Genomic DNA, 12,323 nt, shown 5'->3' with positions numbered 1-12,323 from the left:
GCTCTGTTATCTGCAGTAAGAAACATCCCACAGACCATGGCTAACACCCTGAGGTCACTAGAGGCTCAAAGACTGATCTTTACATCACGTAACGGATATGCACCCCTTCACGCACCCTGAGGACTCAGTACAAAACAAGCCATTGTCACTGCCGGATGCACAAATTCAAAGCTCTGTGAGATGATATGTGTTGGTCACCTCAGGCCTGGGGATTTCCGCCAGCCAGCACTGACCTGGCTGCCCACTGGCATCACCTGGGGACTTCTAGGAACTTTCCCCATCCCCTAGCCACACCCAGACCAATAAGAGCAAAACCTCTGGACTGGGACGCAGGGACCGTGCCCCACCAGCTGACATCAACAGGCAGCCCTGGCAGGGGAACCACTGGCTTAATGCATTAATTAATCACCAAGCTCCACATCTGGAGCCAAGCTTCCCCTTAGCTCGAAAACATGAGGCCACAAAATCCTGCCATTGGCGTGGTTTCAAAGAACGGTCATTTGCAGATACGCACCAATGTTCAATTTCAAGTTGGCCAGATGCTAAATAATAAATGTCCTTGCTCTTCTTCCTTCTAATTGGGCATAAGCCATTACCCTCTCCATCTAGTTAAGAAAAACTGGCAGTCACATACCAAGAGACGCATACGGCATACGGGCAAAACAAAATTGGAAGAAAAGTTTCACAGGTTCTCCTCTTACCCTGCCCGGGTAGGTGCTAATTTCTCAGCAGTTTTGCCACCTGTAAGGTGGAATTGGGAAGGACTCTCCTGTTGCTCGTGGTCCTGAGGTGAAAGGCCTACATGCTGGCTACGTTTTGGTTACAAAGCTGAAATAAGAGTGCATCCCTTGTTTTTGGTTGGTTGGTTGTTTGTTTGCATCAGGGATTGAACCCAGGGGCGCTTAACCACTGGGTACCTCCCCAGTCTTTTTTGTTTTCATTTTGAGTAAGGGTCTCCCTAAATTGCTTAGGACCTCACTAAATTGCAGAGGCTGGCCTCAAACCTGCCATCCTCCAGCCTCAGCCTCCCGAGTCACTGGGATTGCAGGTGTGCACCACCATGCCTGGCCTTCTTCTTCACTTTCAAAGAGGCCCTCTGCGGCTTGATCACTCTCGGGGGTCCCCCAGGCCTCCCTTGCTCCTCTCTCACTGAGAAAGCTGGGGCTGCCTGGGCTCTGGCGCAGGTCTCGTCTAGCTGTCTGCAGTAAGAATAACCCACCAGACAACACTCCCTTCTGCAGCTGCAAACATTCAGACAGGAGCAGCAAAGAATTTTAATAGCATGCAAAACACCACAATTAAGCAGCTTTTACGAACAGTGCTATTTTAGTGAGGGAAACCTCCAGCTTCAGAGCTGAATAAAGTGCATACGTACATAAGCAACACAACAAGTCTAGGAGGTACCATTAAATGAATTTCAAAAGCCGAAGAAATTCTTTTACAGAAATCGGCCTGTCCTTACTCCTTCTGAGGCATTCTGTGTCTGTGATGATCCCTCTTGGGTTCTCAGAGGCAGCCTTCCTTTTCTTCTCCATCTTGGGAAGAACTGGCTTATGGGTCTTCTTTCCTGGGCTTTCCACGTGAAGGAAAGAAGGGCTGCAGCCTGAAAATCAAGGATTCCACTGCACAAGCTGAAACCCAGATGCAGCAGAGGGCAAGACACTGATGCCAGCTGGTTCTCTCTAGCCCTCCAGCCACACTTGGTTGAGCACCTACTATAAGCAATGCACCATGCCATGTGCTAGATACAGTCACAACTGTCTCTGCTCTCCTGGAACTTGGGGGACCAAAATGGAACTAGCTGCCACACACCTGATGGTCTTGTTAGGATAGCAACGTGCACGGGCAGTCACAGAGGACGAGAGAAGGCAGTCCAGAGCCTGCCTGGTCTCGGAGTCAGGAAAGGCTCCTCTGCGGGGAATCTTGAGGGTGGGACTGCCAGGCTGGACTGAGGATGGATGGCTTTGAGGGCAGGCACTGCACAGCTGAGAGGCTGGGGTGCCAGGAAGGAGGCAAGGGCACCACCAGGCTGCAAGACCTGCAGGAACCCTGGGAGCTGAGCCCAGGGCCCTGGAGGATAGCAGTGGAGCAGCTGGGCACTGGACACCAGGAGCGTGTGCAGCCAGGGGGGGCTAAGCCGGAAGCACACTGCTGTTCCCAGCGCAGGCAGGGCCAGGGGAAGCCACCTCCCATGGGACCAGGGCCTCTGACTCGTCCTTTGAAACCGATAGTTTACACTTTGTAATAACACCAAACACACTTGCTAGAAGGAACGAGTCCCAACAGTAAACATGTCGCGGGCCTATTGGGATGACTTCTAGCTCCACAGTCAGATGGGACAAACGGCAGCTTTTCATCTTTATTTAGATGATGGGGGAGACAGGAGGTATTCGTGATTACAAATGCAATTACCACCCTGGGCCAAGAAAGAAACCCAGAGCTTTTGTGTAACTTAATTAAATAATCACGCTGCCCTGGAAGAGCCTTGAATCTACTGGCAGGAAGATATTGGTCCCCCTGTCAATCTCTGTGCACACGGCTGGCACAAGGTGGGAGAGACAATCGGGAAAATGAGAGAGTGGAGGAGAATTCATTATAAGTATGGAAATGCAGCTTCAGGAACAAAGGCTTAAATTCCTAACACAGGCCTGCGAAGAAATCATGCTCATTAAGAAGACACTTGAAACGTGAGAAGTCTGCAAATCTGAAGGAAAAGTTGACTCTATTAAACACATTATTTCTTCTTTCTAATGGAGTCATTAGAAAATCGGTATTCCCAAGCAAAAAGAAATAAAACACTCAAGAGCCTTTCTGTTTGACTGACCTCCCTCCGCCCGGGTTGCAGAGGCCAGTGAGAAAGCTGGGCCGGGCCTCTCCGTCCCACGACGCAGGCTCAAGCGCTGAAGAAGGACGTCAGTGCTGCTTGCCCACCTGGGCTGCCCACGCATCCAGACCTCCACTTTGCCATTTTGCAAACACCCTGCGGAGACTTCGCCCCCTCTGTCACGACAGAATGTGACATGGAAAGCAGGACAGAGGAATCAGAAGAGGTGCCGTTCCCAAGCCAAGTCCCCTCACAGCATCGGATTCCTGATTTGGAAAAGAAGCCAGGGCAGCTCAACAGGATTTTCATAGATGGGACCACTGCTCGGTTCTGATCAATCCAGCTACACCACCTTGCAAGAAGCAGCACAATGAAGGACACCTCTAGGGACATGAAGCCACCCCCACCTGAAATGCTAGCCGACAGGGCCCTGCCTTCAGAGCTGGCTCTGGAGTCCACGGAGAGCCTTCTAGAGGTGAGGGAGATTCCATCCACCCAAAATCACAGACTGAACACCATCGCGTGGCCACATCCGGGCACCCTGAGGAGTGAGAATGAGCACACACGGCTCATCCCAGAGACAAGCAGGGGAGAGCACGGAAGGGTGCCTGGGAGGCTTCACAAGGTGGAGGCTTGGGGCAGCCCCCAATGACAGTGTGAGAAGAGGCTGCAGTCAGGGGTCTGGGAGAGGAGGGGGCCTCCATCCCTGCAGCCTGGGTGGTCCAGAGCTCTGCAGGAGGAACAGGGGCTGAGAGAAAAAGACAGGGGCAGCTCAGGTACCCCAGAGCCTCCACCCGGAGATCACCAGAGGGAACAGGGAACAGAAGAGGCGAGGCTGGGGACTCAGCAGGTCCTCGGTATGAACCACGCCCACAAATGGTGAAGGCTGGCACCTCACCACCAGTGACCTGCCAGCAGGTACCCAGGTGACATGGAGACCTGTGCCCCTGCATCTCTGTCCCTCGAGGAAGCAGGGCCTTGAATTCCTCTTGGGGGAAGGAGCAGCAGCCCCTCCCTCAGCACCCACCGCCAGCTCCTGCCCAGGGAGGGGTGCTGAGTTTCAGATTACAGTTTGCAGAATGGACTGGACCTCAATAACCCAAAGTAGCCAGAGAACTTTAAGGAGCATTCACTGGCAGAAAAGACAAGAATCTTACATACATCCTATCCCAAGTTTAAAATGCTCAATAAATGGAACGTCAGTCCCAGAGAATGACAAAGAACAAAAGGAATGAACTTTAAATTTTGAAAGATAAACAGCACTCCATTGAGATTTTCATCAAGAATGCACTACGTCTCCAAAATACCAAGGAAGAGCATGCATTCCCAAAAGATGGCAGAACATGCAGGTTTCAGCCAGTTCGTTTGAAAGGTTATTGCCTTTATCTCAAGCTAGACATAAATGTCCCGTCCTGGCTTTGCTGCGGCTGTCGTGTGTGGTGGCTGTGCTGCGCTGTATTCTGTGGTGCCATAATGCGGGTCTGCTTCTGTAAGGCCTGAGTGAACCGGGCAATTTGCCTCCAACAGGGAAGAAGCGTGTATAAGTAAATGTGGACATTTAATTCACAGCAAATTCTCCAAATGTCCTCTGTTAAAATGTAGGGTGAGCAGAGGAAGAAGAGAACAAACACTTCTTAAAATTTCAGCACTTAGGAAGGGGCTTAGAGGCCATTTGTGCTAATGCCAATCATTCTGCTGATGTGAAAAACTCAGTCCCAAGGGGAAGAACACACCCAACAGCACCCAAGGTGCCAGCCTGGGTCAGGCCATGCCTCCCGAGACTGGGAAAGGACACCTGCCCCCCATGCTTCCTGCCTTGGTGGCCACTGTTGGGCCTGGGGCCACTTGAGGGCAGGGCTAAGAAAAGAACCTACCCAGCAAGGCTGCCTCCAGAATTACTGCCACTGAAACTCAGGAAATTTAACATACTCAAGTGCATTTTATTTCCCAGGGCTTGTTTTAGTCAGCCCTGTCACAGCTGTGACTAAAAGACCTGACAAGAACAATTGTAGAGGAGATATTTACTTGGGGGCTCAAGGTTTCAGAGGTCTCAGTCCATAGAAGGCCACTCCATTCCTTGGGGCACGAGGTGAGACAGGACATCATGGCAGAAGAGTGTGGGGCAGGGAGGCAGCTCACATGATGATCAGAAAGCAGAAAGACTCCACTTGTCAGATACAAATAGGTACCCCAAAATCACGCCCCCAACCCCCAGCTCCTCCAGCCACGCCCCACCTGCCTCCAGTGACCACTCAATTAATCCCATCAGGGATCAATTCACTGATTAGGTTAAGGCTCTCACAACCCAATCAATTCCCCTCTGAACCCTCTCACTTTTGGGGCACGCCTCACATCCAAACCATAACAGGGCTGTTTTATTTCTTCCTTCCCTTTTAACCATTTCTCTGAACTCTCCCTTGAAATCTCCTCCCTGCGATGATCCTCATGGAGAGTCCACGGATAATATTTAATATCTTATTGATGCTCACAAAACCCCAACCATCGTGGCATGAATAGGACTTCTATGTGCATAGGAATTTTCTAGATCTAGAAGAAGATGCTCACAAAGTTACTGGTGGGCAACGCAAGGCTCTCACTCGGTAACGAAATGCTACTCTAGTGTAAAACCTAGTAAAGGCCCAAGCCCTAAAGCCACCAGGCTGCTGGGGTTGTCACTGGCTAATGAACTGGCCTAAACCAGTTGGGACTCTAATTCACATGTCCAAAATTTCATGTTCCTTTTCTGTTTACCAGGCAGGACCTGGTCTCCTCTTCTCTTCTCCCAGTGAGGGGGACTTCTCCATCTTCCCTTGAATACACTCATGTGTGTCCTCAAAGTTTGTGTGTCTGCCCTGGCTACCAGTCTCTCCATCACCAGGGTAAGCGATGACCAGCCCTACACACACACACACACACCACACACACACCCTACATCTCCATAAAGAGAAATGGAGATTTTTTATTTTTGGCCAGTGCCACATTAACTACCAAGTTTGTAATGCAAAAAGACAAACCCTACCCGCTCATCACACTCCCACGTTCTCACATTGCCATCCTGACGTGTGACTACAGAGACCTAAAGGCTGATGTTACAGGGAAACTTTGGAATCTGGCACAATCCTCCTTGGCTCAATAAAAAGTATTCCCTTTAATTAAGTAACTAAACCACTTGGTTTCATTAGAAGTTGGTCGTAAGGCAAAGTATATGCAAGGCAACTTTCCAAAAAGAGAGACTGTGCAAACGTTTCAGCACAGAACTACTCGTGACTTCATCCCAGTCGTAGACATTCACGATCCAGTCCAAGACGTTTTCTAGTAGAGACTGGTGGCCGTCATTCAGATGCATTCACATAACAACATGATTAGCAACAAGATAAATGTCAATAAGAAGTTGGGATGATACCATAATAAACTTAGAGGAAAGCAACTAACACATTTTCCAACATCACAATTGTAACTAGTGGTGCATGAAAACAAACAAAGTTACATCACTTCCGAGTATATGCTATTAAGGTGCTCAAATGTTTGCAAAGGCTTAGGTGCATGACATACATATTAATTGCAAGTACACTGATTATTAGTATAAGAATCAAGACTACATCCCAGCTCAGAAAAAAAATACATATATATGTATATATGTATATATACATTACAGTTCATCTACCATCAAGAGAAACAGCTAAGGGAACATGCAACTTTCAATCAGAACAATTCATGAACAGTACACGCCTCTAAGGCAAGGTTTATACTGCACCGAATATTCTTTGCTCGGGTTTTTTTTTTCTCTATTACAATCACATCAGCAAAACAAAAGCTAAGCAGGGGGGAAAAAAACAGCAATTAGTTTCTTTGACAGGTGCAAATCCCTTCAGATTCAACAGGGTCCCTAAAAATCCAGGCAAAAGGCAGACAGTGGAAGTGCGAAGATTTCTAATTCCTACCAGGGTTCCTCTCTCACCGAAAACTCCTTTCTGTTTATAACGGAAGGGGTCGTGCTGCCGTAAGGAGAGGCACCAACATAAACAAGAAGTCAGTTTAGGAAATCAAGAGTAGGGTAGGGATGCTCGCCTCCTGCTGCAGAAGTCCCTCCAAGAGAAGTGACATGTCCTGTCCCCTCTCTTGCCTCAGAAATGTTCTGGAATCCTCAGCAAGGATATAATCACGACAGCTCCTTTAACACAAAATCTAACAAGACCGTGACAACGTCCATGTTCCGTAACTCCACCTTCACAGGACAATCGCTCTGCAGAGGTAGAGGAGGGCGGGCGGCAGTCTCTCCTGAATTACCACACCTGCTTGGGTTCAGAAAGTCTAAACGGTATTGGATATTGTCAGAACACTTAAAGCTACTGTGTGATAAATGAATGGATCATAATTCTAACTGGATCTGATCTTTTAATCTTGAGCAGATTTAATGCTCTCTAAATCCTTTCAAAAGGAATTCTTGAACATGAAAAGTAATGCTTCCCATTTGAAGTGCTCTGCTGCCCCCTGGTGTGCCCTGTGTTTAGTGAAAGGTGCTCAGAACACCTCAGGGAATCAGAGATGAACTATGGAGAACCTCAAAACTCACTGCCACCAAAGTGTTTGTTTCACAGAGGAGAGAGCTGATTATGTAATTTGTTTCAGTTCAGATACTGCTAGTTAATGACACAGGAAATCCAGCTCAACAGAGTCTAACCCCCCAGTGTGAATTCTGTCTTCGTTGGGGTTTTTTTTTTTTTTTTTTTTTTTTTTGCAGTGCTGGGGATTAGAACCCAGGGCTTTGTGCTTGCAAGGCGAGCACTCTACCAACTGAGCCATATCCCCAGCCCTTGGTTGGTTTTTTGTTGTTGCTTTTGGTTTTTGTTTCTGTGGCCCTGGGGATTGAACCCAGGCCTGCTCTACCACTTAACTACATCCCAAGCCCTATTTATTTTCTGTCTTGAGGCAGGGTCTCAACAAGGTGCCCAGGCTGGCCTGGAGCCTGCAATCCTCCAGGCTTGGCCTCCAAAGTCTTTGGGATGACAAGCAGGTGCCACAGCCCAGCATTAATTTCTTTACTAAAGAGGAAAGGCAGCCTGAAAGAAAATAGCAGTGGGGTCAGGCGCAGTGGCTTGGCCTGTAATCCCAGCAAATCCCAGCTGAGGCAGGAAGCTCACAGACTCAAGACCAGCCCAGCAACCCAACAAGACCCTGTCTCAAAATAAAAAATAAAAGAGCTGGGGCTGTAGCTCAGTGTTACAGCAGCCCTGAGCGCCGTCCCAGTACCAAAAAAAAGGAGAGGAAAGCAGTCTGGGAGTCAGGCAGAGCAGAGCTGGAATTTCAGATCTCCCCAAGCTTCAGTTCCCCCACCCATAAAATGATCAAATGGGATGAAGAAGGACTTGCAAAGACATTGGTTGGAAAGGCTCAGGTATCAATATTCACAAGGCCTTCACATGAAGTTCTGCAATCTAGTAATACACTCACTGGAACGTAACTGTGAAAAACACATTAAAATTGTTCTCAAATTACAGCCATTGAAATCTCTGGATAAAGGCATTTAAATAATAAAAATAATAATGAATCAAGACATGTAAATCTGAAAGTTTTTGAAACTGGCATAAAATAAAAATCGTGCAAATAAAGCTAATTCTTCTAACGTCCATATTTCTTCAACAATGGTACTTACTCTTTTTCAATCCAAATTAAGTGAGCGTGGCATGGTGGGGCATGCCTGTAGCCCTGGCTACTCAGGAGGCCGAGGCAGGAGGATTCCTGGCCCGGGGTTCAGGGTCAGCTTGGGCACTACCGAGAATCACCTCTTAAATGAAGGAATAGGGCAAGTTCTAACTCGGAATACCCCACGACAGCCCTGAGGCAGAGAGAAAGCCACTAGCAGCACCCAGACGGGGCTCAGAGCAAGGCAAGCAGAGCCCACTGCCAGGCGCCAGGTGGCAGCGCCCCAGCCTCCTGCTAAGGACAACTCCAAGGGCGGCGGCCTGGAATCACCGAGGCAGCAGCGTCTGTTTCAGCCTGAGGGTAGCTAGCAGCCTCGTCCCCTGCTCTCCTTTCTCTACCTGTGACGTGAGGCCACCTTGCCTGGAAGGTCCTGTAATGTGTGATGAGAAAAATGTTGAAAAGTACCATAAACACTAAAGCCCCAAATAAGATACGTGAATCAGTCGCTTTGTGATCTTAGGCTTGATTTAAAGCAATAAGACACATTAAATCTGTCACCAAATTGGGAGGGAAACCCAACTGTAGAGAGTTGAAAGCAGCTTAGATTCTGGGCTTGTCAGACAGCACTCCCTCCTCAGTCTCTCTCCCGCTCTCTCTGCAGTTCCACGGGCTCCTGGTGATTGCTCCAAACACTCCTGCTCCACATAAATCTCTGACTCTTAAATAAATGTCACCAGGGGTATCCTGATAGCGGATTGACAGAGCTTATCCCCGCATGTACACCACCATACAAACAGACCTCGGCATGGGAAAGGCGAGTCCTCTGTGCCAGGAAAATGACTGATACCGGTCACTCCCTGACTCACAGCTGCAGTGACCCCTGACAGTGGAGAGTACTGTAAACTGATCTGCCCTGCTTTAACCTGTGGCCCGAAACACAGATAGATTAGGCTTTCTCTCCCTCTGCTATTGGGGATGGCACCCAGGGGTACTCTATCACTGAGCTATATCCCCAGACCCAGAACTTTTTATTTTCATATATACATTTTTTTTTTTTGAAACAGGGTCTCACTAAATTGCTCAGGCTAGCCTTAAACTTGAGATCCTCCTGCCTCAGCCTCCTGAGCAACTGGGATTAGAGTGTGTAGCACCATGCCTTGCCTACAGATGAAGCCCCAAAGGACATCAATAAAAAGGAGTGGACTTTGTGTAATTAGTCTCAAACAGGTGGCCATCGGCACTGCTTCACGTGTGAATTTGGAAGGCACAACACCATGCTGAAAATAAGCACTGACTGATAATCCACAAATGTTACCTGAACACACACCGTGGGCCTAGCAAAAATGGCCCCAAACATCAGAAAGAGACTCGGGAGGCAGCGGTGTGGTCGAGGGGGGAAGGTGCTGGAGAAACGGCCCCAACAGGTAAGGGTGGCCACCCCCCGGCTGAGCCAGGGCCCACTGCAGCATGCAGGGACAGTGCGCACCACGGGACTTTCTGGGTAATTAACCACGGACAAGCCAACTCGGCGCTGGTTCAATCCAACAATGATCCCATATTTGCATCTAGAATGCTAGAATAAAAGTGCTGTCAGAAACCCAAAGAAAGACCCGCAGACACGAGCACAAGGGCCAGCTCACCATGAAACACACTGTTGTCCACCAGAAAGTGCCTGCGGTACTGCACACAGCTCCTTCTCTCCGAGTTCCAGTAGCTCATTGTCGCAAGACTGCTGGCACAGCACCAAAACCAAATTGCCCTGTCGAGGGAAACAGAAGGGGACACAAGTGAAGAGGACCCGGCCACACGCTCACACGGGGAGCGCCCAGGCTGCCCTGCTCACGAGGCCCAGAATGGGGCCCAACTTCTGCTCACGGGGAGCCGCAGTCCCCAGGCCAGGGACATTTCCCACAGTCTTCCCAGGGACAAGCACGTCACGTGTAGCTAAACAGCAGCTCTTCAAACACACTTTTCGGGGCCCAGAGCCGCTGCTGCCTCCTGGGAAGAACTTCAGGAGTGAGTTCCAGGACAGCTTCGTGGGCTCCAGGCCCCACTCCTACCCAGCCTGGGCCCAAACCGGCCAGGACTGGCAATTTTTCAGGAAATTCCAGGTGCAGGTGGGGAGGCACTCATTCCCAGCCCCCGAATCCTGGGGATTCAGGATGATCACTGTATGGAAATATTAGAAATGACCAGTGTCCATCTGGCCATGGACAGGCCAAATACAGTGACCAAGCCTGCTGCACCCTTTGGGCTTATTGCAGGGGTTTACGAGGGACCGCCAGCACCTGCATCTGCCCAGGCTGGACGAGCTGGTGTAACCAGAGCTGGGCACAGGCCTCGGGCACAGTGACCCACAGCGGCTATTCCTGCCCGAGACGCCCACCTCCACAGACACAGAGAAACGCAGTGCTAACTAGAGCAAGAGCTGAGCAGCAGCGTCCCAGCGGGTAAACTCCCAAAAGTCGACGGCATAACCCCAAACAAGGCTCCCTTTGTTCACAGGATTTGGCTAAAGGAACTTGCAGAACTCCAACCTCCTTCCCACTCACAGGATGAAGCCAGGCAAAGCCACAGGTGGGAAAGGATCTGTCACCTGGCCTGCGAGGAGTTCTGTAAAGCACTCCAGGGCGAAGTCACCACTTAGCAACTTTCATTTGTTAAGAGTAGTGAAGGCTCAGAGCTGCTCCTTAGCTCCCTGGGGATCCTCTGGCCTTCCCCAGAGAGACCCAGAGTAAGCCAGCCTCAGTCTCCCCTCCTGGCTAAGTCTGACCACTCATCCTACTCCCTCAGGTGGGGGAGTCTCATCATCCCACAGAAGCACTCCAAACCAGTAGGAGAGCTGATGCCGGGTATGGTGGCACATGCCCATAACCTCAGCAACTCAGGAGGATAAGGCAGGAGGATGGCAAGTTCAAGGCCAGCCTCAGCAGCTTAGCGAGGCCCTAAGCAACTTAGCAAGACCCTGTCTCAAAAGAAGAGATGGCTGGGGGGTGCTGGGGACATAGCTCAGTTGGTAGAGTGCTTGCCTTGCATACACAGGCCCTGGGTTCAATCCCCAGCACCAAAAAAAAAAAAACAGGGAATGTAGCTCAGTGGTGGAGCACCCCTGGGTTCAATCACCAGCACCATACAAAAGACAACAGCTGATTACAATAACCCCACTTCTGCCCTCTCCCTAGTCAATATGCATGCTACAAAGACCTCTTCTTTAAAAAGTAGTTTTAGTTATAAAAATAATGCAGTTAGGGCTGGGGGTAGAGCTCAGTGGTCGAGTACAGGCGTGTGCAAGGCCCTTGATTCAACCCCTAGCGCAAGAAATAGAGAGGTAGGGAGGGAGGAGTTGTATATGATCATTAATATAAAATCAAGGTCAGTGTGGTGGTGCACACCTGCAATCCCAGAGACTTGGGAGGCTGAAGCAGGAGGACCACAAGTTCAAGGCCAGCCTCAGCAGCTTTAGCGAGGCTCTAAGCAACTTAGGAAGATCCTATCTCAAAATTAAAAAAAAAAAAAAGGAAATGTAAAGGAGTTGGGGGTGTAGCTCAGTGGTTAAGCACCCCTGGGTTCAATTCCCAGTACCCCCCTCAAAAAAAAAATTTTTTTCAGACAATAATAAAATTTACCAGTTTAAAAAAAAAAAAAAACAGAAGTCCCCTCTTCCCTTTTTCCACCATCTCAAAAGTAGAATGACTACTTTTGTTTGGTGTATGTCATTATAGTTGTTTTCCTATGTATTCACATACATGTCTATCTATACATTGATATAGATAGATAGGATAAATAGATCTATAATTTTGAAACCTTCTATACTTCGAATAACAATAACTTTTTTCAAGAATTGGCAGTAATTTTC

General features: G+C 49.0%; 1 protein-coding gene across 1 annotated transcript in view; it reads right to left on the bottom strand.

Annotated features, from left to right (window-relative positions):
* Positions 1-12,323, bottom strand: part of PLCH1 (phospholipase C eta 1) — a 169,490-nt gene that overhangs the window by 152,313 nt on the left and 4,854 nt on the right. The window contains exon 2 of the mRNA XM_079156055.1: positions 10,108-10,226. Coding sequence (XP_079012181.1) covers positions 10,108-10,226 — 119 coding nt within the window. The remainder of the gene's footprint in view (positions 1-10,107; positions 10,227-12,323) is intronic.

Source organism: Sciurus vulgaris (genome assembly GCF_902686455.1).
Source record: "Sciurus vulgaris genome assembly, chromosome: 10".
Classification (NCBI taxonomy): Eukaryota; Metazoa; Chordata; class Mammalia; order Rodentia; family Sciuridae; genus Sciurus; species Sciurus vulgaris.
The sequence above is the reverse complement of the archived record's forward strand: the minus strand, read 5'-3'. Positions and strand labels throughout refer to the sequence as shown.